The sequence below is a fragment of the Diabrotica virgifera genome, chromosome 1, assembly GCF_917563875.1.
Source record: "Diabrotica virgifera virgifera chromosome 1, PGI_DIABVI_V3a".
Classification (NCBI taxonomy): domain Eukaryota; kingdom Metazoa; phylum Arthropoda; class Insecta; order Coleoptera; family Chrysomelidae; genus Diabrotica; species Diabrotica virgifera.
The window spans coordinates 129,820,478-129,848,412 of NC_065443.1; the positions used below are offsets into that span (position 1 = coordinate 129,820,478).

The following is a 27,935-nucleotide window of genomic DNA, read 5'->3' on the forward strand; positions in this document are numbered from 1 at the left end:
AAACAAACTACATGGATTCAAACCTTCCAGGCAATATTATCAACAAAATAATTAAAGACAGGTGGCCTATGTTTCAATATATTTTTACTGACGGCTCCAAAATTCAAAATAAAACCGGATGTGCAATATATCACTGGAATTCTGAATACAAAGAATCATGCCGATTGCCTAATGAAGCTTCAATATATACTGCCGAATTATCAGCTTTATTATTTGCGTTAAAATATATAGCCTCTGTTGGTATGGACAATTATATCATTTTCACCGATTGTAGAATTACTGTGGACAAACTCACTTCTATCCAATCGACAAAAAATCTAAACCACATTGAGATAGAAATTAAGAGTCTATATTATGATATTACTTCCTCGGGCAGTTCAATTATTATTTGTTGGGTGAAAGGACATTCTGGAATATTAGGAAATGAAAAAGTCGACAAATTTAGCTAAATCTGCAGCTTTAACCAAACGAAACATAAGCAACATACTTCTACCAGTAACCGATATAGATAATATCAGTAAAAACCATTGCAAACAAAATTGGCAACGTGTATATGACCAAAGTACAACGGGAATAAATTTTAGAAATTGCCAGCCACTAATTCCCAATGAGAGATGGTTTAAACAAGAATCAAATAGGCTATTTATAAAAACAATAAACAGAATGAGGTCAAATGACGCACTAACCCCAGCATATAAACACAGCATAGGTATCAGTGATAACCCATATTGCGCCTGTGGTGGAATGGGAGATCTACAGCACCTCATATTGGAGTGTGGACTGTACAGATAAAATATTAAAGTAATGTATGAAAAGTTAATTGATCTAAATTGTCCTTTACCTGTCAATTGAAACGAAATTCTTTTTCCAAAAAATAAGCAGACGTTACAATGTCTTTACGAATATGTAAGGTCTTGTAAATTTAAATTTTAAGTAGGCTTAGATAATAGAATTATAAAATTGTAAAAATATCACACAAAATTGAAAATGTATCCATTAATATATTATAACACTCTGTAAATTTAGATAATAAGTAGGCTTAGATATTAACTTAAAATTGTTATTGTAATACCATACAAAAAAACACAAATAGTCTGGCTAATTGGCTCTATCAAAGCCATTAATAAAAAAAAAACAACAAACAAGTATAACATACCTGTAAGTATAACCTAAAGTTTTTTCTACCTTATTCGACATTTTAAAAATTTTTGCATTAAATTCATAGGTTATACTTATTTTAGGTTCAGCATTGATGATGATCTGCATTCAGAGGAAAAACGTTCTGCATTTGTGATGTAGCCCTTTTTAGGGAATTTTTAATAAATTATATACCTTTTATAAAGGGTTTTAATTCAATTTTTGTGATATATGGTATGCAGACGGCTACAGGAAAACTTGTTTCCTTGTGGATTAGAAAATTAAACATTTTTTAAAAACAAACAAAATCCAAAGAGACGGGGATCTAATAACCAAAAGGTTCCTTGCTTTTCAAATCAATTCTGGTCAGAGCCTGAATCCATGCTTTCTATACTATGCAAGGCAATCAGACTATAAATGAATAGACGTGAGGGATCTAAAACTTGCATTCCATAACACGTCAACTTATCTAGGCAAAACTCTAACGAATTTGATTCTTTTTCTTCTTCTGCTTCCTCTTTATAAGCAATTGTGCTTGTTCATTGGCGGATTGATACCTCTATGGATATGGGAAGTTGTTACTCCATCTTTTGCGCGGTCGACCGATACTTCTTCTACCGATTGGTGATTTATCTGTTGCTATTTTGACCACACGTGTCTCCTCCATTCTGGTTATGTGGTTATTCCATTTTTTTTTCTATTTAGTGTCCATTCGTTTATACACTGCACTTTACATTGTCTTCTAATGTCTTTACTCTTTTTTCGATCTCTCAGTGTATTCCCTGTAATTCTTCTCACTACTCTCATCGCTGCCGTTTCCACCAGTCTTTGTGTTGTGGCTGTATCAGGTCTTGTTTCTGATGCATATGTCATTATTGGTCTTACACTGGCTTTATAAATCCTTGACTCCATCTTAGTGTTAATACGTGGGTTTCGCCATATAATGTTATAGGCATCCTGGCAGTCTATTAGGTATGCTTTATTGTCAAAAAATTTTAACAATTTGTGGACAAAGCTTATACAAAATAAAAAATACAATAAAAAACAAAAAATAGTAAAAAACTACAAACAAAACAAAAACAGAAACAGACACCAAGTAAATGGCGTGAGTTATACTACTTAATATAATTTTACAGTTATTAAGTACACATTAAAAAATTAAAAATTTTGCAAACAATATGTATACAACGTCAGAGCAAAAAGAAGGCAAACGAGGAAAGGGGAAAGGGAAAGTAAATCAAAAGTTCTATGCCGCTGCAAATATGTACACAAGTACTCGAAAGTAATAATCCTACAAGTCAATTTGCTGAATTCAAATCGTTTATAAAAAAGTCATTCACTGTATAAAAAGCTTTCTCCAGCAAATAAGCTTTCAAGGCCTTGCGAAAAGCGGGAAATGCTGCAATAGATTTGATGTTAGATGGCAGGTGATTGTACATTTTTCTCGAATTGTATAGTATAGAGCACTTAACCAGCTCAGACCGTGGGGTTGGCAGATAAAGATTATGATCCACGTTTCTAAGGGGATAGTTATGAGTGGGTCTCTCTGGACCTTCTGATGCATGTTTGCGGATTAAACAAACGGATTCAAAAACAAACAAAGAAGGAAGAGTTAATATCTTAAATTTTTTAAAGAATTCTTGGCAATGATCTCTGCTATTGAGTCTCAGGGAGTAACGAAGAGCTCTCTTTTGTAGTTTAAAAATACGCTCAAATTGAGTCGCACAACACGTACCCCAGAATGGAAGCGCGTACCGAAGAGACTCAAAAAGGGCATAATAAACGGTCCTAGATGTTGACAAATTCATTTCCGTAGCAACTGATCTTAGCGCAAAACAAGCAGAACTTAATTTTTTGTGTAAGGCATCAATGTGCAAGTTCCATTTTAGAGACTTATCCACAATAAGCCCTAAGAACTTCACCGATTCAACTACCTCTAGACTGTTGTTATTAAGTACTAAAGGTTGCATCATACTGTTGTAAGGTAGGACTTTGGTTTTAGAAACGTTAAATAACAGGAGATTCGAATCGCACCACGATTTAATGGTGACTAGGTCTGTAGCTATGGTATTGCGAAGATCCATAATATCCGTGTTACTCCAAGTAATACTAGTATCATCTGCAAAGAGACATATTTTACCTTTAATGTTCAGACTAGAGATGTCATTTATGTATATCAGAAACAATATAGGGCCTAGAACTGAACCCTGAGGTACCCCACATTCTAATGGCATGCAAGAAGACGTCTTCGTGTCAACCCTTACAAACTGACTTCTTTTATTAAGATATGATTTAAGCCATTTAAGAGCATTTCCCCTAAATCCATAGTGCTGTAATTTGTCAGTCAAGATGTTATGGTTTACACAATCGAATTCTTTAGAGAAATCACAGAAAATTGTTGCTGTAGAGTGATGGTTGTTTAGACTGGAGTAAACATGATCGAAAAGGAAGAACATAGCATCATTCGTGCATTTTTCACTCAGGAATCCAAATTGATGTGGAGCAAGCAATTTGTATTTCAACAGAAAAGATAAGATTCTTTTTTTTACCAGACTTTCAATTATCTTCGACAACGTGGGCAGGAGTGCAATAGGGCGATAATTCGAAGCAAGATCTTTATCGCCTCCTTTATGTATAGGAATAATTATCGCTGTCTTAAGGCAGCTTGGAAAAACTCCAGTTTCGAATGACCTGTTTATTAAGGTAGTAAGATGGTTTAAAGTGCAATCAGGTAGAGCAGAAAACATTTTAAGAGTGAGGCCATCAGTCCCAGATGACGATTTATTTTTAATGGCATTTATTGTAGAGCGTAGTTCACCTAATACTATGGGTGTAAAAAATAAACTATTTACATTCCTATGAGAAAGATATGAAATCGGATCCTGAGAAGGAGGTATAGTATTTGTTAAATTTTTTGCCACATTTACAAAGTAATTGTTCAGGGTCTCAGTAGAAGTCGGGATTATGGTGGGAGAAGAAGTCTTATCTCTCAGTTCATTTACGATAGACCACGTTTCCTTAGCAACATTACCTGATTTAGCCAGCCTCGCATTGTAATAAATTTCCTTGGCGGCTTTTATGGCTTTATGGTAAATTTTCTTGTAAAGCCTAACGTAATCATGGAAGGATATGTTGTCCGAGAATTTTTTTAGGTACGATAATGAGCGCATGTTCTTTACAGATATACGTAGACCTCTAGTTGACCAGGGTTTACGATGTTTAGTTTTGATGGGCCTAAGAGGAAAGGATTCGTATGCCAGACCAGACAATAACTTTATGAATCTAGAAAACTCGATGTCGACATCAACAGAGCGGAAGTCCCAGTCAGTTGTTTGACATAGGTGTTTAAATGTTAGAAAATTTTGTTCTCCAAAGACACGGAACAATTTTCGTTGCGTGTTTTCACTATTATTTTTTGATTTTAACCAAAATGTAGTCAATACTGCTTCATGATCAGAGAAACCTGAGTTGAAAACAGTACAGTCAGTAGAATTTGGAGCTAAAGACGATACGACATAGTCAATGATACTAGAGCTAGTTTTAGTTATTCTGGTTGGAGAATTTACATGCATACCTATACCAAAGGAATCAAAGATAGAATGAAGAGATTCTTGAGCAGCACACACACTGGAGTAGTCAATATTTAGATCGCCACATAGAATTAATTTACTTTTTGAAGGAATAGATTCTAGCAAGCTAAGTAGTTGTTGTAAGAAAATCTGCACATCCGCATCGGGAGTTCTATAAATACAAATAATATAGAGGTCAGAAGATTTCTGATAAATTATGGAGAATTCAAAAACTTTTTCAATTAATAAATTATCAAATTTGGTCACTGCTGAAAAGTCATTTTGTGTAGACATAATCAAAGTACCCCCATGAGATAATAATATTTGCTTTTTGTATTTAAAATCTCACTTTTTTGTCCATTTCTCCGTAATTTGCTTCTGATTACTCAATTTTGTGAGTAAACGAAAGTAAAGAAAGACAATTTAAGACCACTATAATTCGATTAAAGGCATTTCATCCTTTTGGATTTCTCAGAGCGACTCGTGGTGTGCTCTCTGAATAGAAACCATCTTTCTGCCATCTTAGCACACTATTAATTGCGTCTTTTGTGGTGTCTTATTAAAAATAATTTTCTAACATGATAGAAATGTTTGGTTTTGATTCAGAGACCACCAGAGTCCAAAAGGATGAAATAAGCATAATAGTTCATGTGGTGAGACCGCTCCCGTCTAAAAACATTTCTAATTTGGTTTTTCTGCGGATTCATATTCAAAAATGTCCCCTTTAAACAAATCTGAAGGGTACCAGACGGAATTTTTGGGCAGAAATTGTTTAAACAATTTTTTTAAACAAATCCATAAGATCACCTTTTATTGCTCCAAATAATGTATTTTTAGGTTGTTTGGGTCATTCTAAACAAGAAAACAAGAAAGGTAACTTTTAATTTTTCTCAAAAATTGACAGCTTTCGAGTTATAGGCGATTTAAAATCTAAAAAATGCGAAAATACGCAGTTTCGAGGCTTAAAAACCCATATTTAAATTAGTATTTTTAAGGGTGGCAATAACTTGGATTAAAGTTTAAACATTCCTTTTCAATATTCCGAAGAGTGATCGGGTCTAACTTCAATTTAGACCGTAGTTTTTAAATTTTTAATTATGCGTGTCCATCCAGTTTTTTGCCGGTGCGGCGCGCACTATTTTCAATAATCTCCTATTTTCCTCAGAAAAATATTTTTTCTGGATTCTTTGGGAAATTCCAAATAAAATAAGATTCTTGATATTTTCCTCAAAAGTTACTAGTTTTAAAGTTATAAGCGATGTAAAATGCGAAAATGTGTTTTTTTGTCATTTTTCGGATTTTAAATCGCTTATAAGTTTGAAACTATTAACTTTTGAGAAAAATGTCAAAAAACTTATTTTATTTAGAAAGTCCCAAAAAATCTAGAAAAAATATTTATTGGAGGAAAATAGGAGATTTTTGAAAATAGTGCGCGCCGCCCGGCTAAAAACCGAATGGATACGCATAATTAACAATTAAGAAACTACGGTCAAAATTGAAGTTAGACCGGATCACTCTTCGGAATCTTGAAAATGAATGTTTAAACTTTAATCCAAGTTATTGGCACCCTTAAAAATAGTAATTTTTATTAATTTTTAAGCCTCGAAAATGCGTATTTTCGCATTTTCTAGATTATTAAAATCTTTAAAAATTCGTCGCACAGAAAGGTTTTAGAGACAATTATGTCAAAATATTGTCAATTATGACAGAAAAGAGGTAGTATATTATGAGCTAGAATCTAAACTAAAATCTTTATTGATATTTAAGTTTTTATCAAGTTCAAGAAGGAACGAATAGATCTCCGTTAATTGTTTAATATCTGTTCTTTTATTAATTGTCTGTTCGTTTTGATAAATAAATGCCATTTCAAAAAAAGTTCTTTTGTGATAGTTCTTTTCATTTGTTAAAATTTTTACATACTCAAAATCTATAAATCGCCTATAACTCGAAAACTGTCAATTTTTGAAAAAAATCACAAGATACCTTTCTTGTTTAGAATGAAACAAAAACCCCAAAAATATATTTTTGGAGCAATAAAAGGTGATCTGATGTATTTGTTTAAAAAATTCCGTCCGGAACCCTTCAGATTTGTTTAAAGGGGGCATTTTTGAATATGAATCCGCAAAGAAACCGAATTAAAAATGTTTTTCACAAGGGAGCGATCTCACCACATGGACTGTAAGCAAATGATGCTGGAATCAAAATTAAATCTTAAACTGTATTTCTAACATTTTTTTGCTTTTAGCCAATATTGCTTTATGTTATTGACAATACGCCAGAATTAACTGGACAAGACATTTGTGGCATATCTTTACAAGACTATGGTTGTAATGGATCTAAACGACTTGAATGGAGTATTGATATACCACCAAAAACCAATATTAAACAAAATGAGACACCAGTAGGTATATTCAAAGCATAGAAAAGAATACTTCTCATATTAAATTATATTCTAAATTTCTTAATTCAATATATATTTTTAGGCAACTGAAAATACAACATCATTCAACATCCTTCATATCTCGGATATCCACTATGATCCGAGGTATACCACTAACAAAACCACCAAATGTGGAGAACCAATTTGCTGTCAAGATGACCAAGCGGATGGTACAACGGAAAAGGATACTTGTGGGTATTGGGGTAGTTATACAAATTCAGATATACCGTGGAGGACTGCAATCAATGCTTTAGAACAAACTAAGTTGCACGTAAGTTACTGAAAATTTATATAAATATATTTATTCATATATTATATGTATCGGTTTAAGAACGTCTTTTGACGTTGTCCGATGCCTAACTTCCACGTCCTTTTATCATCCCATTGACCATCTCTAAGATCCCTTGTACTCATTGCTTTGGTTACCCCTTCCTTCCATGTCTTTTTGGGTCTTCCTCGTTTTTTGCGGTTTGGTAGTACCCACTGCATATTCTTTTTGGGCAATCTTGTGTCTTCCATTTTTTGAACATGACCATACCAAATCAACTATTTCCTCTCAATGTCTGTTGTTAAATAACCATCTATTCCAATTCGTCGTCTTACTTCCTCATTTCGAACTCTTTCCCTACGGGATATACCTAATGATCTTCTAAATACATCCATTTCTACAGCTTTTAATTTTTTCCTGTTGTTCTCGGTTATTCTCCAAGTTTCTGCTCCGTAAAGTAGGCTGCTTTGAGTAAGTGTTTCATAGATATTGTATTTTCGCTGTATTTCTATTTCGGAGTTTCAAAGTATTCCATTTAGGCAGCTGATTGTTCTTCTAGCTTGTGTTACCCTTTTCTTTATTTTCTCATCGTCTTTTCCCGTTCTATCGAAGATTACTCCCAGGTACGTGTATTCACTACAAGATGTGATTTCTTCATTATCCTCTAGTTCATTGGATAATTTAGCTCATATGGGTAGATATTTAATTTTCTCCACATTAATTTCCAAGCCCCACTGTTCATATTCCTCCTTTAGTTTTCTTTCTGTATATATTGTATATACTGTAGACGGTCTTTATCATTAGCTATGATGACTGGGTCATCAGCAAATTGTAAGGTATATAAACAAACCTCTCCGAGGTCTATACCCATACCGTGGCATTTACGTTTCCACTGGTTTAGTGCTTTTGCAACATATATCTTGAACAAAGTTGGTGAAATACACCAACCCTGGCGCAGAACCTTATTAACGATGAACTTTTTAGATAGTGTGTTGCCAATTTTTATTTGTGGTGTAGAATTTTCATATATATTATTGTGTATCATTTTGTCAATCAAAGATAGAATAAAAATTTAATTTTTATTATATAACGCGGGCACATAAATTTTATACACCCTGTATATTGATTTGTAACTATTTATTATAAGTTAGTTTATAAGCAGTGGGTTATCCTTAATGAGTTTTTCCCTGAAGAATTAAATCCATTAGTAAATAAAGTGATGTGAACAGACAATTTGTTTCGGGATTATAATTTTAAAACGGTTGCTTTCATAATCATAACAATATTTATTCATCCATTCATTAAACATTACAATCCCTATGGATTATAGCTAACGCCATGGAGTTTAAAATCCGATTCTTGGGTGAGGTGGATTACTCCTCCGTCATTTATAGCTTGTTGTGTGTATTTGTTGGCGTCATGACTCTTTTCCATTTCTCCCTGTCCTTGCACTGAACTTTTCAGTCTTCTTCTACATGAGCCAGCCATCTTGTTCTAGGTCTTCTTCTACAACTGTGCAATATATCTAAGTGTGGGCGTCTCTGTATATTTCCCATCCGCTCTAAGCGTAGAGATTTTATGTATGTGACTATAATATTTTCTCTCTTTAAATTATTTTTCAATTTCGGCATTTGTTTTCATTCGTATTTCTTCCTCTCTTGTTACGTTGTGGCCCAGTAGTGATTTCATTATTTTTCTTTCAAAATTCAGTAGGCTCTCTCCCTCTTTCTAGTTCTTCTTCTTCTTCTTCTTCTTTTCTTTTTGTGTAGAGATGCCATGCCACATTGTTTGATTTGCTTGTCTAGATAATGTTTAGAAGAAATGCGTTCAATGTGCTTCCCCGTTTAGGATTTTGTCCTCTTCAGGGTTTGAGGTGAATGTATTGTGTTGGCAGCAAAGCAAACAGTCCGAAAACCACACCGGGGCAAGCGCCGTGTCCTGGTGTTCTTGGATCCTGGGTTATGCCAGACGGTGTTGTCCAGAAGGCCAGAAGTCAACAGAGAAGAAAGTTTGATGGATTGTTGTTGGTTCCATAGACATTTACGTGTACTGTCCGTGCTTTGCTTTCGACCAAGCTCCCTAGAAACCATTGTACAACGACAGGCGAACCTGCGTCCCTCGTCGGCGGTCAGGAGGTGGCTTTGAGCGCAGCGTGGACAGTGAGCGTTCGAGTGGAGAAAATAGTTGCGGCTATTTTCTTGGGACGAACAGGTATAATTGTGCAATGAAGTTGGGAAACCGCAAAAAACCAACTTCTCCCTGTTCGGGGTAAGGAAGAGGAAATGTTAGAGGTGGGTACGGAAGGCTAACGGGGTAGCCTCAAGGATGTTTTCGTACTCTACCGGGAGTTCGTCAATGCATGTTTGCATTAGAGCGGACGGTACGTGAATCTTTTTGCGTTTGGGCTTTCGGTAGAGTACGTGGCCGGAAGATGAACAGGAACATTTGAGAGATTCTTGTGTGTCGGAAGGGGGGCCGTTGATTACTTTGATTGTGAAGTTCCTGTTCAGAGAGTTTATTCTCTCGGTGATTTTGGGGATGTTCGAGATGTTATGGATTTCGTTTGAGGGATATCGCCAGTGCTCATAGTTACATCTACGCAAGACTCTGCGCTCCGTCCTCAACAACCTCTCTTGTTTTTGTCTTGAGCAAAGAGAGTAGATACATGATTTGTACTCCATGACGGGTCGAATAAAGGTCTTGTAAGTGTGAATGAGAGTCTTCTTGTGTGTCTTGCCAATTTTTCCCGAGAGAGCGTTGAGAAGTCTGGCCCTGTTCCTTACCCTATCTAAAGTTGCCTTTAGATCTGCGTCCCAGTTGAGAGTCCTGGTAAACAGTACTCCCAAATAGTTCACAGTCGGGCTAACAACAAGCCTTTCTCCCAACAAACTCAGAGGATATTGGTCGTCTTCATTGCGAATGATTCTATTTGACACAGTAGGGGCGCGAAACACAATTGTTGTTGTTTTGTTCGCGTTGAGCGTGACTCTCCACTTACAACACCATTCGCCGACACCGTCCAACAGAGCCTGTGCTCTTCTGAAGAGGAGTCTTGGGTTGTATCGAGAGGTAGTTGAGAGCAGAGTCGTGTCGTCTGCATAGAGAAACAGCCGAGTACCTGGGATATTTTGGTTAGTGATGTCGCTGTTGTAGATGATGTACAACAGCGGCGCTAGGACTGAACCCTGGGGAACTCCAGCTTGTGGAGTGAAGGGGGTGGACTTTTGATCGCATATTTTCACTCTGACAGTACGGTTGTGGAGGTAGGAGTGTACAATTTTGGTAAATTGCAATGGAAGCCCGATGTCCAGAAGTTTCCGAACAAGCCCGTCGTGCCAGACCTGGTCGAAAGCCTTCTGCACATCCAGAAATGTGGCTATGGCGATAGAACCATCGTTGATGGTTTGAGTGACTTTGGTAGTGAAATCTATTAATGCATGTTTGGTAGATTTACCTGACTGGAATCCATATTGGAATTTTGGTATGATATGTAGAGATACCTCTGTCTGTTTTTTAATGTGCCTCCAGTAAATTTTCATTCCATCGTTTTCGTGATCTTCCCACTGATCGTCTTCCTATTGGGGACTCTCGCCGTCCTTACTACTCTATTTTTTGTTCTCTTTCTAGTTAATCTTCGTTATTTCTATCCTTTATATAAGAACAGATTTTATTTAGGTCTTATATAGGTTCATTTTTTTTCTCTTGCTTAGAGGCATGCTTCTCAGCAGATTTCTATTCACTCCATATGTTTTTTTGTCTTTCAAAATTCTTTCCTCTTTTATTTTTTTATAATTTTTTACAACTTAGAAGTAACAAAAAGGATTTAAATCACCGTTAATAAAATATTTAAATATGCGAGTAGTACTGTTTGAAATGCTGAATATAGAACGAAATAAAGGAGAGAAGGGATAATTCTATGCTATAACAGTAGTATAATAAATAAGAATACTATGTATTTATTTTCTATCAATGTGTTTTCTTTTGACATGAATGCCGGCGGGTGTAATTTCCTCACCAAAATAATGTTTTGCCTGCGTTTATAAGGGTATATCATAATCCCACAGGTATTTTCCTCACCAATACCAAAATAGTTATTTCAGTTATTTCAGGTAGATTTTACTAAAAGGCATTCAATTTAATTATTTATCTACTATTAAATTACAGTAGGTACCTATAATTATAATAATTAATTAATTAATTATGGTATTTTATTTTTAGTCACAATTGGAATTTTGACAAAAATAGCATGTTTAATAGAAAGTGATCGCGGTAAACCTTACGCGGCATTGGTATTTGAAAATTTTATTTTTTATAAAGTGAAAGTTTTAAAAAGTGAAGAAGTGTTCTGGAGGATAAAACAACTTGTAGTGCGAAATTTTTTACTATTGGTGCAACTTTTACAATATCTAGAAGTAGCCGACAACATAATCATGAACCAGATTGTCAGAAGTTAGATCGAAAAATTGTTTCTAACTATTGTAAACGTAAAGCCGAAGAGAATTGAAAAACCAGCAAAAATTATACGCCAAGCACTTGCAGCTAATTTGTCTGAAACAATTACTACGATTGTTGTCAGTTACATAAGAAAAAATATATTTATCGACGAAAAATGATGCCTGGTCGACTTCCTTCCAATATTGATGAAGTTTTAAGAATTTGTGACGGGATGTGCTCAAAAAACAACTGAGAGGGAAAATTTTCTCTTTATAAACTGTGTCAAAAGTAGGATAATTGTATTTAGTTGTGAAACAAATATAAGACTTTTAGCCACATTTATTATATGGATGGCACCTTGCAATTATTCATTGTTCATGGGCTAATTAATGGGCATTCTGCTTCAAGTGCCGTCTCCTAATCGGAGGTTGGATATCATCATCACTATCTTTACTCTATCCACCGCTGCTCTAAAGAGTTCTATAGAACTGCATCTAAACCAGTCCCTTAAATTCTTTAACCATGACACTCTCCTTCTTCCTATACTCCTTCCGCCTCTTATCTTTCCCTGTATTATCAGTCTTAGCATTTCATATCGCGGTCCCCTCATTACGTGTCCCAGATATTGTAACTTTCTTATTTTTATTGTGTTTATTATTTCGCATTCTTTACCCATTTCTCGCAGTACTTCCGTGTTCGTTTTCCTCTGTGTCCATGCTATTCTAAGCATTCTTCTGTAACACCACATTTCAAATGACTGTAGCTTATTTATGTGTTCTTGCTTTAATGTCCAGCTTTCAAGTCCATATTGTAGTATCGAGAACACGTAGCATCTCAAAGCTCTTGCTCTCAGTTCTAAACTAAGGTCTTTGTTGCAGAGAACTGTTTTCATCTTTACAAACGCATTTCTTGCTATTTCTATCCTGGTCCTTATTTCTGTTGTTTGATCATTTTCCTCTGAAATCCAGGTTCCTAGGTATTTGTATTTATCAACCCTTTCTATCGGCACATTTCCCAAATGTATGCTTGTTTTTATGTTTGTTTTCTTAGTTATTATCATGTATTTGGTCTTTTTTATATTCATTTTTAGTCCATATTCTTTACAGAAATTGTTTGTTTTGTTCAGTAGTAGTTGGAGTTGTTCAGCAGAGCTTGCTATAATCACGGTGTCATCTGCATATCTTATGTTGTTAATGGGCATTATATTTCTTTATTATACTGTTAACTGCCAAACAAAAAAACAGAAATTTTTAAAGCTCTCAAAATTGAGTTTAATGCTAGTAAAATTTTTGAAGATTTTGAAAAGGAATACAATCATTGAAATGTGTCCGAACACTGAAATACATGGTTGTAAATTTCACCTACACTAAGCTTGGTATAGAAATGTCTTGGTCTCTTGATTTAATATAAGAATATAAGAATGATTCTGAAATAGGCAAGTGGCTCAAACATACTTTTGGCCTTACATATAAAACCAGAAGACGTATCAGATTGTTTTGTGTTTGATTTAATGTCATGCAAACCAGGAAATGAAATTTAAGATAGATATGTTAATTATTTAGTTGAAACTTATATAGACGAAAATGTCATATTCTCCCAATATTTGTGGACAGAGGCAAATTCTTCTGTTATTCGTATTACGAATGCCTGCGAATCTTTTCATTCGCATTTTAATTTATCGTTTTGTAATACGCATCCATCCATATACATATATTTTCTTTGAAAAAATTAAAGAATTTCAGGTAGATATGTATGTTAAAATTTAAAGTTTGCATATTGCAAAACCTATCAAAGATAAACAAGTTAAACTGAAATTGAAAAATGTAGTAAATTTATTAATAAGATATCAGTCTAATCAAATGACTAGAATGTATTTTGTAAAGTGTCTGTCTTATTATAGTAAATATTAAATAATAATTTATACGTCTTGCGTATTATCAGTAGTAATTGCACAAGAGCTCTGAAATTATTGAATTTTTCCCGAGTGACACTTTGCCAGTTTTAATTTCACGAGCCGAAGGCGAGTGAAATTATGTCAAAGTGTCACGAGAGCAAAAATTCTATATTAATTTCAGAGGTCGAGTGCAATTTGTTGCGATTATTTCATGAATAAAACTGTTCAAAACCAAAATTTTATTGTAATTTATTTATGTAAGTACCATTAAACACACAGTTTTTATAAATATTTGACGATTGAAAGTCATCACTTTTATAATTTTTAAAACATTAATTGTCATTAATGTCACTGACATGATATTTTTATAATGTCAATGATATTTTTTCGTAGCAACGAAGGGCATCTGACGTAATATACTTAACGACGGGAGATTATCAAAAATTATCGATTTAATTCAGATTTCTGTAGCTTTCTATTGATCAGAATCTCCTATGAATGAAATAATCTATATTATAAACTATTATTATAATGTAAGGAAATTAATGTCTTGTATTCGGCTTTCGGATGCTTTCATAATAGAAATTTTAAATTAAACCTATATTTTTATTTTATTACCTGAGTGAGTTGGTGAGGAAAATACCTACCGGATTAATAGGAACCTTTAAATTTGGTGAGGAAAATAACTGTCGGATTATATGTTTTTACTGGTTGGTGAGGAATTTACCTCCGCCCATGAATGCTGTACAAGTATGACTTCATTTTCAAATTTTAACCTGTTTTAAACTTTGTTTTTCGAATTTAACTATTAGATATATTTTTTGTTATAGAAATACGATTATGTGTACTTCACTGGAGATATTGTTGCTCACAGAATATGGAATACAAGCTTGGAAGAAAACACTAGAGTTATATCTCAAGTATTAGATACGTTTGCTGATATTTACAATGTCCCTGTTTTTCTAGTGTTTGGTAATCATGAAGCGCATCCTTCCAATTTGTAAGTATTCACTATATAGTTTTTACTTTACTTTACTTTTTGGTAGTGCTTTAGTTCAACTGTGTAGTTATAATGGTGTATTAGTTTTGGAATTTTTAGGCCTCAGAAAATGTGGCAGATATTGTCTTAGAAGAAACATTTTATTGATTTCTTTAAGACCACTTGTGAGTGCTATTGACTCCTACATACGATGAGGAATAAAAATAAAGCTTTAAGAAGTATACATGGTAAAACAAAATCTAGTGGAAATACTTGTTTAACTGAATACATGAACAATTGTCGTCTTATAAATACACACGAGAGGAAAAGGACGCAAGAAAATGTCCTGCCTCTGAAACATAAAGAAATGGACAGGGATTAACGCCATACAATCTCTGATACATATTGAAAGAAATAGAGAGTTAATGGAAAATGTGATCGCTAACATCCATTATTGGATTTGCATCTGTAATAGAAGAAGAAAATATGCATACCAGTATTTAGGCGTCAACCCCCTTCCGGTGGGGATCCATGGAGGAATATCACTGAGCTGCAATTCCTTATCAGATACCAGCACATTCCCGTCGTCAGACACCAGCGTATTGTCATCTTATTCGCTGAGAAAAAGCAGGAGTAGATCATCAAAATAAACCAAAAGAATTACCACCAAAATTTATTTAATCGAAGACTAGTGCTTAGTAAAATATCACATTCCAATCTAGAGGTCTATCACTGATGTCCAAAAGAACGTGATTAACTTTAATCATAAATAGAAACACAAGTATCTAAACAGAAATTGGGATCCTTCTTCTTCTTCTTCTTTTTGTATAGACATGACTGTCTGTTTTTTCAATGTGCCTCTAGTAAATTGTCGTTCCATCGTTTTCGTGGTCTTCCCACTGATCCTCTTCCTATTCCCACTGATCGCCTATTTGTTGTCATTTGGATTATGTGGTTATTCCATTCTATTCTTCTGTTTCTTACCCAGTTGTTAATGTGATACACCTTGCACCTCCGTCGTATATCTGTACTTCTAGCTCTGTCCCATAGACTCCTACCATCGATTTTTCGAAGGGTTTTCATCTTCGCTCTTTCGAGCAATCTTTTTGTCCTCTCTGTGTCGGGTCGTGTTTCTTCCGCATATGTCATTATTGGTCTGATGACTGTTTTGTAAATTCTGCTTTTCATTTCTTTTCCGATATTTTTATTTCTCCATATTGTGTCATTCAGGCAACCTGCGGTTCTGTTTGCTCTATTCACTTGATCTTCCACTTCTGTTTCGAGTCTTCCGTAGCTAGATAGTGTGATGCCTAGTTATTTAAACTCCATCACTTGTTCTATTATCTGAGTTTCCAGCTCCAATTTACATCTTATTGGATCTGCTGTTATAACTATGCATTTTGACTTTTGTGAGGAAATTGACATGTTAAATTTTCTGGCGATTATGTTGAATTGGTAAATCATACGTTGTAAATCATCTTCACTTTGAGAGATTAGTATTGCATCGTCCGCATAGCACATTATTTTAAGTTGTATTTCTCCCATTTGGTATCCTTTTTTAGTTTTTATTTTTTTATTATTTAATCCATGATCAGGTTGAACAATAAAGGACTCAAGGAATCCCCCTGTCTTATCCCATTGCCGACTTTAATTGGGTCAGTTAATTCATCGTCCACTTTTACTTTTATTGTGATTTTCTGGTAGATGTTTTCGATCGTTTTAATTATTCCTAGAGTTATCTCTCTCGAGTATAACAAATGGATAACGTCCTTTAATGTGACCCTGTCAAATGCTTTCTTAAGGTCCACGAAACATAAATATGCTGGTTTGTTGTATTCCAACGATTTCTCTTGAACATACCTCTATATATATATATATAGCGTCAGTGCATGACCTTCCCGACCTAAAACCTTGTTGTTCTTCTGGTAATGTTGTAATTTCATTCATATTGTTTGTTATCACTTTTGGTTGTTAATTTTAATGTTGTGTTTAATAAGTTAATTCCTCTGTAATTCTCCGGGTCCGATTTGTCTCCTTTTTTGAAGAGAGGTATTAGGATGCTTGATCCATATTCTTGTGGTATTCTGTTTTGTTCTAATATTTTTTGTATTAGTTTTAATAGTTGTTTAGTTAGATCTTGTCCTCCGTACTTTAGGAGTTCCTTCGATATTCTGTCCTTTCCTGGAGATTTTGTTTTTTTTTTAATTTTCTTAATGCTTCCTTTACCTCTCCCTCCTCGATGTTTATTTCTTCGTTTTTTCTAACTTCAGGTGTTGGTGGTTCATTTTCGTCGCCTTTAGCAAATAGAGATCGGAAGTAGTCTGCCCATGTTTCCTTCTGAATGTGATTCGCTTTTATTAATTTGTTCATCTCCTTTCTTTGCCCTCTGATCATTCTCCATACTCATTTTTGTGTTTCGTAGAAGTCGTGTTCCATCTGTTTTGAGAAACTCTGCCAGTGCTCCCTTTTTATTTGCCTTACTAAAGTGTTCGTTTCGTTTCTGATTCGTTTGTAGTGGTTGTATGCCTGTTGTGTTTGTTTCGTTCTGTATTGTGAAAAGTCTTTCTTCTTTTCTTCAAGTTTTATCTTAAAAAATCTTACCACAGCCGGTCCCAAGCCCGGATAAAATGTGGAGGGTTGATTAGCAAGGTTAGCAACCTACCAATCGAAAAAACGAATACTGCTCAAAGAAACAATGTGAAGCCTCGGAACTGGATTGATTCGATGAAGACGACCATGACGAGAAATAAGGACAAAAAATTGGGATCCTGTGCTATGAAATTCGAAACCTTTGCAGTTTCAATCATTGCAGTTTTTGTTCGTAAATACCTTTGTTAATGTTTGCGCAGTTGCACGCTTAAGGCCAAAAAAGATTTTGAAAGGTCCAGATTATGACTTTTATAAACCTCGAAAACCTACCGACCAAGCTTATATTTCTTGTTTTTTTTTAGATATTCAGAAGTTCAAGATCCTTTGTACTCAAGTCGATGGATGTATGATATACTTTTTCAAAAGATGTCAAAGTGGATACCACTGGATGAAGTTAAAGACACGCTTCTAAAAGGTGGTTTTTACACGGTGTCTCCAAGAAAAGGATTTAGAGTTGTTGTATTGAACAACAATATTTGTAATATTAATAATTGGTAAGCGGGAAATATAATACTTTATTCTTAATCAGTGCCCCCTAAAAAACCTGACTTTTTATAAATATATTCTCATAGTATGCATATTTTGATAGTTTGCTTAAGTCATTTTATAACCTTATAATTTTTCTTCGTTAAATATCGCATTTAATTCTGTTTAAGTCTAAAATATTGTTGCCCGATTTATCTCACTTTTCTGGTATCTGCTCTATTTCCATAAATTATTTTTAAATACGTTTTCTTCGGCTTTTCCGAGTATTTTAACTGCAGTATTCATAATACTAATTCTAGTTTAATACCCAGCAAAAATTGGTATTAGCTTATAGTCTCATTACGTATTTTAATTCCTAAATTTAAAGTAAAATATTTTCTTGTCACATCTAAAATCACCTAAAACTTACATTTTATTTGTTTAAAAACAAATAATTTTACAAGTAACCTTTTTCTGCTTTAGCTCAATTAATTTTAATTTAATTTAGTATTTAATAATAATTTATATTATCTCTATTGCTCTTGTTTTGTTTTTGATTTTTTCATTTGTTGTCAAATTTTTACACCCATAAGTGAGTATGCTTCTTGTTATGGTGTTATATATTCTTATTCTTATATTCTTATTATACTGATGTTCGTATCCCACAGTATGTAGTGGGATAATTTTCGTATGCAGCCTCTTGTTTGTCCTAGTCTATTTTTTATATCTTCTTTAGTTGTTCCTTTGTTTGATACTATGTAACCTAAAGACTGGTACTTGTCTCTTCCTTTGATTTGTTTACCTTTATTATATTTTCAGCTATTTTATTTCTATATTCTACGTTGTTAGGTATTCCGTTTTCTTTAGGTTTATTTCCATCCCATTCTTTGTATATTTCTCTTCCAGTTTTTTCATCGTAAAACTGAGTTCATCTTCGTGTTATGCGATCAATATTTGGTTGTCAGCAACACTTAAGGTATACAGTTAATCATTTCTTACTGGTATACCCATTCCCTCGCACTTTCGTTTCCATGGTTTCGGGTTTTTTCCAGAAATATTTTGAACATGGTAGAGGATACGGATCAGCCCTGTAGTAGTCCCTTTGTCGTCTTAAATGGACTGCATATTCTATTGCCAGTTTTGATAGCTACTTTGTTATTTTTGTAGAGTGCTTTGACTGTTTTTAATAATATTCGTGGAACTTCGATGTCTTCCATTGCTTCTCATAGCTTGGTTCTAGGTATCAAGACATAGGCTTTTTTAAGATCTAAAAAAGCCAGATGGACGGATTTATTTTATTTTACTAATTTGTGTTAACAGTATCTACAAACCACCTACAGTCTTACCCCGTCTATTTTGACTTAAATTTTATTCATTTCTTAACTTACTTTTAGTGCAGTCACTGAAGGTGGATATGAGCTATTACCTCCGATTTCGTTGAACCTCCATATATTTGCATGAAAATTGGTGAGTGGTTAGAGGATATTTCAAGGAACAAAGGTGATATGGTGCCAACTTGCGCTTTTACCCTGGGGGTGGATGCCACCCCTTCTCGGGGTGAAAATTATTTAATTGAAAATAAGCCCACAGTTCGATTGAGGGAAAAATTATAAGCAAAATTTGTTATATAAAGTTGTTATAATAAATCAAAACTTTTTGAGTTATTGAAGATAAAAATTTTAATTTTTCTTGAGAAAAATTCATGTTTTTATCAAATTTTTCATCAATAACTCAAAAACTAAAAGTTTTTACACAAAAATTATTATTACCAAAATTGAAGCTAATAAAAAATGAAATAAACGCTTCACTAGAAAAATCTTTTAGTGTTAACTAAAAGTGAGTTATAGGTAATTGAATATATATTTTTTCGGCGAGTAAAAAAATTTAGGTATTCAAGTTGAGATAACAGGAAAATGATGCATTTTATAACACAAACGAATTAAACATTTGTCAAAGTACTTAAAAATATCTATCAAGTGAGCCCCCAAACATGTTGATAGTATTAAAATTTATGCACCAAAATTTTTTCAAAATTGATCTTTTAAAAATTTTTCCAAAAAATGTTATGGTTTTTTTTTAATAACTCCGTTTATTTTTAAGATATTAGGTTTGTCTAAAAACCGCTTGAAATTTAATTCCAAGTGCTATTTAACCACGTTGAACTTAATCTTTTAGACCCCTTACTTTTTTAAAAATAAAAGGTTAAAATTGTCCCGGTTGCATGGTTTTCACAGCAAAATTTAGGAGTTAAACGTTTCTATCTCTGTTATTTTTAACCTATGGAAATAGTAAAACAGGTAAATTATTTGACACAGAAAAAACTAAAATTTGGGTAAATATCATTTTTTACGTATATTGAGTATTTTTGGAGTTATTATCAAAAGAATATGAAAATTACAATAATTTTAAAAATTATGATTTTTCTTCAATTATACCTTTTTTTCAAAAATATGCATTCTAAGCCGGTCAAAATTATTAAAATCATTCCTTATGCTACTGTAAAGAAGTTCTCGTAAGGATTACTATAAATTTTAATTTTTCTGGAAATGGCGTATGTTTTATTTTTCATTTTTTCCTAAAAAATTCAAAAGGGTTCTTTTATTTTCATCATAACTTGCTTAATTTTGACACTATTAACTTGTTCTGAAGCTCAATTAATAGGTATTCCGAAGTACGTTGACAAATGATTATCAGATATATTTTATACATTGCATCGTTTTCCCGTTATTTAAGCTTGAATACTTAGATTTGAGTAACCGTCGAAAAAAATACACATTCAATTGCCAATAACTCACTTTGAACTAACATAAGTTTAGTTCTTTAAGTAAGGAATGTATTCAATTTTTTATTATTATCAATTTCAGTAATAATAACTATTTTGTAAAAGCTTACAGTTTTTGGGTTATACGTGAAAAACCGATTTAAAACATGCATTTTTTTTACGAAAAAATAAAATTTTTGGTCTTTAATAACTCAAAAGTGTTGATTTATATTAATAACTTTATATAACAAATTTTGCTTATAATTTGTCCCTCTATCGGTTTATGGTATTATTTAAAAAATAATAATTTTCACCCCCGAGAAGGGGTGGCATCCACCCCCAGGGTAAAAGCGCAAGTTGGCATAATGTCACCTTTGTTCCTTGAGGTATCCTCTAACTACTCACCCATTTTCATGAAAATCGATAGAGGTTCAACGAAATCGGAGGTGAAAACCTTCAGTGACTCCACTATTTGTCTTGTTGAAATAAATGTATGTAAGCTGAATAGGTAATTTTTTTAACTAGGTGGCTCTACAATAATCCACAAGATCCATACGATCAATTAAAATGGTTAGTAAAAGTATTATTCGAAGCAGAAAAAAATAGTGAAAAAGTACACATTCTATATCACATGGTACCTGGACAAAGTGATTATTACAAAGTATGGGCTAGAGAATACAAAAGAATAATAGAAAGGTATTTATATTTTAAGTTTTTTACAGGAGATAGTTCTTCTTCTTCTTCCTTCTTGTATGTACGCCTTAAAGCCTGTTTCTAAGGAGATAGTTTAAATAATTATTTTTAGATATTGAATGGGTTGCATATGCGATTGTGTATGAAATAACAGATAGACGTACTCGCCATAATATATTGTATTGTGCTACCAATTTCATTGTATTGTGCTACTAAAATAAAACCGTAAAGTATCCCAGGCAACCAAGTGACGTCATCTAACGTCGAGGAAACGTCAGTTTTGGTTGAATATACACACGTGTTTGAAAATTACGTCATATAGACGTCTTTTGTAAGTGATTTTAAATACGTAAGATTAATGACGTTAAAATACGTTTAAAAAACGTTTTCATTTCAGAGAGTTTAAGTCTGACGTCACAAAATTGGGAGGAGCTTGTTTGTTTTTTTTTCTCTGATTCTGGCCTTGGTTTAGAACTAGAACCTTTAGCCACGTATTTGTATAACTTATCACTAACTCAGGTGTAATGTGTAGTGTGTGTGTGTGTTGAGTAAGTGTCTTGTTACTTTGCAAAGTCGACGTCATTGTCTTTACAAAGAGACGCTAATTGTATCCGAACGTCTGCGTTCCCTCCGGTGAGTACCGATCCCACAGCTTGTTTGTATTACTCCAAACAATTTCGTTAAATAATGTTCATAAGACATTTCTCATTTATTGTCTACGTGGTTTGTGTCTTGTGTAATAAAATAAGACTTTTCATTTAGATATTTAGTTGAAGAAATGTGTTAATTAAGAGGTTTGTATTCGTTTTTGCTCAGTGAGTTAGTTTAATGCAATATGCTTCTTGACAACTGTTTGAGGTCATGTTTATTTTCTGTTAATGAACTATAACATTACAATTTTTATTCCTACAAACAAACAAAATATCAAGCACCGATTTGTTGGCTGTCTTTCGTTCCACCCTCAAGAACTTGCCCATCTATGCAGCATAATCCATTCTTTCTATCAGTTTCCATCTGCAGAAATTAAGCAAGAAGGTATGGTAGTGCCGACTTTAGAAATCATTCCTTGTATCGGCATGTAAGTACACCACATATAGATGACATAATCAGGTACCACTACGTATATATACATATGTATGTGTATATATGAGTGTTAACTTGTATATTGTATATTATATACACGCATACGTGTATATTTGTAATTTTTTTAATATTTGCTTAATCATATAGTCTTTGATAACTACTAGACAACGTTCTAATTCTGTGTTGTTTATAATTTGTAGCATTTAGTATGCTTTTTACCGGGACCTGATGATGCTGTTTAAATTGTAGACAGATAAATGATTGAGAGTCCGTCTCTCTTTTATTTCATGAATTATAAATTTTCTTTTGTAATTTGTAGCATTTAGTGTACTTTTAACAGGGACCTGATGATGCTGTGCAAATTTTAGACAGCGAAACCGGTTGTAGGACTAATACAATAAATGATTGAGGGTCCGTCTCTCTTTTATTTCATGAGTTAAAAATACGAGAAAATATATTATCATATAATTATTTAGGTTGAATATAAAACTAGCAGCTTCTTTTAATCTGAATCATTCCTTTGTAGATTTTCCGACACGATAACTGCCCAGTTTAACGGACATTCCCACAAAGATGAATTCTACGTTTATTATAATACCACAAATCAGTCTCAAGCTCTCAGTGTCCTGTGGAACGGAGCTTCCATTGTAACCAAACAAAAAGTCAACCCGAGCTACAAAATATTTTCAGTCAACGATGCCACTTTTGTAAGTAATTTCCTTCGAATTCTTACGCATTAAATATAAAGAAGGTATAATATAAGACAAGTGATGGTATCTACATTAACAAATATACTTACAAAGGTAACGAAAAATAGAGTAAAATGAACAAATTTAATGAAAAATGCTTTGTAAAAGGTATAAAATATTTTTATTCAAAGCCCTTTAAGGGCTACATTACAGAACGTTTTCGATTTTTTACAAAATCATCATCAGTGTTAAGAACTGGTTAGTTGCAAGCTGAGCCACCAAGAAATACCAAGGTGCGAACACTTTAAAACTTTAAATGTTATAAAAATATGTTATAATCGCATAGTTGCTAAAAATTCCATAGGATAGATAATTTTTATAAAGAATTAGGTCCTTGGGCACAGCATGACTCTCCCATCACGTGGGTTGCAAATCAAGATGTGTCTCTACATGACGACTGTTAGATAGGGCTTACAATACCGGGATTACGGGATCCCGAATACCGGGATCCCGGACGATTTTTGTCCGGTATTCGATACCGGTATTTATAATAAAAATACCGGTATTTCGGTATTAGCTTAATTTATAAAAGTGAATTGATGCACAATAAACTTTCTTCTAAGATATTTTTTGCTATTACAAGAAATTATTTTTGAAGATAAACAAGTAATATCATTGTAAAAAATATTTATTAAACACGTTTATTACACATACAAGTCAAGTATAGCGCTTTCTAAAAGCGTGAATGTCATTAATTTAAGACGAAGGGTTATATCAGCTTCTACAACCAAATTATTAAATCTCGTCTATATAAATACATAAAATTAGTTATATAAAAATTCTTAAATATTTAAAATTAGACTACTTTATTTTATAAATAAGTCATAAGATTTATTAATCAGAATTGTTTTTACATTTTCAGATCTATTTTTCATTTTTTTGTGTATTGTGATGTATAAATTAGACTCACTTAATTTCTGAATTATTAATAATAATTGAAAATATATAGCGGTCTAAATACAAAGTAATCCATATAAAATATTGGTCACAGTAAGTTAATCTTTGTATTAATATATTTTAAAGTTAAATTAATTTACAAATAGCAAATTTCATAAGTAAAAGTATGTACTATCCTATTATATGCAAAATTTATCCTAGAATCAAGTATATAGTTTTTCTATTTGCACATTTTTTGTATCTATCTATTCCTACTCTCTATGTAATGTTATAATCAACATCTACACATTTCAAAACAAAATTTAATAGGTTTCATATTAAATTATTTAATAACAAGTCGATATAACAACTAAGGATATTATAAATATAACTTGTATATTTTTTATTCATAATACCGGTTTTAATACCGGGATCCCGGTATTTGAAATTTTAAATACCAAATACCGGTATTGCGATTTTGGCTCGGTATTGGAAGCCTTACTGTTAGATCTAAGTTAGATCACGTGATGGGAGAATCATACTGTGGCCAAGGTTCTGATTCTTTATAAATATTATCCATATTATGGAATTTTAAGCAAATATGCGATTATAACATATTTTTATACCATTTAAACTGTTCACACCCTGGTATTTCTTTGGTGGTTCAGTTTGCCAATAACTAATTCTTAACAAAAATTGAAGAAAAATCTTCTGCGTAAAAGGTAAATTTATTTTAAAAAACCACAAAAAACGGCTACAAATACAAGAGGTTCGCGTTTTTGGGTTTTTTAAAATAAATATACCGTTTACGCGGAAGATTTTTCTTCAATTTTTGTAATTAATGGTATACAGCCAGGTACAGAAAATTCTTCCTTGTGGAATTTAATTCTTAATACTGATGATGATTTTGTAAAAAATCGAAAACCTTCTGCGATGTAGCCCTTAAAAGAATTTTAATAAAACAATTTATTCCCTTTACAAAGGATTTTTGATTAAATTTTTGTGATTGATAGTATATAGTCAGCTACAGGAAAAATTCTATCTTTTTGTTGTGGATTAGAGTAAAACGACTTGCAGAGCAAAAAAAGAAAAAAATCAGTGAAACTAGATGCAATGTAATGCAAAATATCGAGAAGACAGAGATTTCAATATTATACAAAAACAATTTTTATGTCTATGAAATTTTAAAAATTTCGACAAAATTTTTAAGGTCTACAAATTTCGTTCTTTTTTCCCGTCACTGTATTTATCTCCGTGGCTCAGTCTAAATTTTTCCTAGTCCTAATATCCTAAATACTGGGCCCTTCCTTCACATTTTAGATCTTCCTCTTGATCTGCTGGCCTCCATTTGGTAATTTCCTTAATCAGTTAAATAACATAGTTTTCTTTGTTCGAGTCGCATCTGCCCAATCCGATGTTATTTTTAATTTACACAAAAGAGCAATAAGATATCTGTTTGGCCTCAGAAGAAGAGCACATTGCGCAGAAGCTACTTCAAAGATCACAGGATTTTAACACTACCTCCTTTATATATTTTAGAGACTTTGCTTAATTCGTAAACGTCTACATGTTTTTCCAGCAGGACCTAGTCATGACTATTCCACCAGAAATTCTAGATTTGACGTCTATTTACCGATCCTGTCCAATGAGTTAGTAGATACATCTATATTATATTCTGCAAAAAAAAAACTATACAACCATCTCCTTCTACAACTTAAATCTGCAACATCTTTCCCAAATTTCCGTAAAATGACAAAACTGTATCTATCTGAAAGACCACATTATTCAGTAGAAGAGTTTCTTAACCAATAACTAAGAAATTACAGTATTCTTATGTACAAGTAGAATTTTAATCCATATTTGAGAGTCATGTGCAGCAGCTTAACTTAACCTATTAACTAAAAGAAAAGAAAAGATGGTTAAGATTTGATTACAGTACAGAGCCTCTACTATGTGCTTATACGTATTTCGGAATAACCGTTTCCTCATCGGAGCACCAGGGTAGAGGCACTGAACTGCAATCAAATACTTTCATCCTTTCAGGGTAATTATCAGTAGTAATTGCACAAGAGCTCTAAAATTATTGAATTTTTCCCGAGTGTCACTTTGGCAGTTTTAATTTCACAAGCCGAAGGCGAGTGAAATTATGTCAAAGTGTCACGAGGGCAAAAATTCTATATTAATTTTAGAGTTCGAGTGCAATTTGTTGCGATTATTTCATGAATAAAACTGTTCAAAACCAAAATTTTATTGTAATTTATATATGTAAGTACCAATTAGTGAAATTAAACACACAGTTGTTATAAATATGTATTTGACGGTTGACAGTCATCACTTTTATAATTTTTAAAACATTTGTCATTAATGTCACTGAATGTATTTTTTCGTAGCAACGAAGGGCATCTGACGTAATATGCTTAACGACGGGAGATTATCAAAAATTATCACCTTAATTTGCATGTCTGTAGCTTTCTATGAATCTCCTATGAGTGAAATAATCAAAATAATTACCAAATAAAATTCGAAATTATTCTCTAAGCTATTTAAGTTGGAAAAATAACACATAACAGAGTGGCGAAATACTCGACAAGGGAAATCTAAATTTGCATTTGGCGTAGCATCTTTGGTAATTATTTTGATAATTACCCCGAAATGATGAAAGGATTTGATTGCAGTTCAGTGCCTCTACCCAGGTGCTCCGATAAGGAAACAGTTTTTTCGAAATAAGTATAAGCACTTAGTAGAGGTTCTGTACTGTAATAAAATCTTAACCATCTTTTCTTTTCTTTTAGTTTATACTTTATTCACTTTTGTGGATATTAAAGGAAATAATTCGCTAAAATTATTATCACGGTGAATGACAGGACGTGAAATGCAATTTTAGATTTCCCTTGTCGAGTATTTCGCCAGTTTGTTATGCTTTATTTTTCCAACCTAAAAAGCTCAGTGGATAAAGAATCTCGAATTTTATTTCCTGACTTATTTGACTTTCCTGACTTATTTAACTTTAGTAAATTGTGTTCGTTATTGTTTTTATTTATAACTCTTTGTAAGCTTTGTCCATAAAATTGTAAAATTTTCCATGACAATAAAGCATATTTCTATTCTATTCTATAGTTTGTCTCCTTTCTAGATCTGGGTCTTGATAAGACTAACTTTCCATGATATCTTTTCTTTTCAGTTTTCCTTCAGACACCGTGGTTCGTTAGCTTTCTAAATTCATCATTATCAAGGTTTATTGCGCCTAGTATTTCTATAACCATTTTTCATTTCTTTGCTTAATCTGAATCTTTTCTCGGTTTTTTGGTTAACTAAATTGTCATCATATGTGATTATTTATCTCAATAAGAACATATTTATAGTATTTTTAGCTACGAGTGTGGCTTTTAATACATAATCATCATCATCACGGTGCTACAGCCATTAAAGGGCTTCGACCTTTTCAAGATTTCTCCGCCATTTTACTCTATCCCTTACTTGGGCTTTCCAGTTGGCATCACTGATCTTAGCATCCTTTGTTATCCCGTCTATCCACTTCAGCTTTGATCTGCCCCGTCTTAATATTTCCATGGGAATAAGAATATTTTGCCACCATCCCGTGCACTTTTAGACGTAGATTAACGACACGGAATCTTGGTAATTTTTCTATGTTAAGTTTTGAGCTCTTAATGGAAAGGGAATATCTCAAATAAAAGATATTTTACGCAAGGAATCTAAATCTGCAATAAAAAATTGGGGTTCTAATTTAAGATTTTAAAGTTGCCCTCAGTCCACCTTCAGGGTGTAGAGTGGGGGGTCGTGTTTGATTTCAATCGATAGATTTTTAAAAAATATTGAACACGTATTTTTCAGTTTGTCAATCGGAAGTTCATTTCGCAAAATATAAGAAAAAGTTTAAATATTTTACATCTTCTCCATTTTACAAAAATGGAGGGGAA

The 27,935-nt window shown here is 33.0% G+C and overlaps 1 protein-coding gene across 1 annotated transcript in view; it reads left to right on the plus strand.

Moving 5' to 3' along the window:
- Window positions 1–27,935, plus strand: part of LOC114337213 (sphingomyelin phosphodiesterase 1) — a 52,619-nt gene that overhangs the window by 13,223 nt on the left and 11,461 nt on the right. Inside the window, exons 3-8 of the mRNA XM_028287618.2 lie at window positions 6,952–7,107; window positions 7,190–7,417; window positions 14,573–14,742; window positions 17,673–17,864; window positions 21,122–21,292; window positions 22,899–23,079. Of these exons, the coding sequence (XP_028143419.2) occupies window positions 6,952–7,107; window positions 7,190–7,417; window positions 14,573–14,742; window positions 17,673–17,864; window positions 21,122–21,292; window positions 22,899–23,079 (1,098 nt within the window). The remainder of the gene's footprint in view (window positions 1–6,951; window positions 7,108–7,189; window positions 7,418–14,572; window positions 14,743–17,672; window positions 17,865–21,121; window positions 21,293–22,898; window positions 23,080–27,935) is intronic.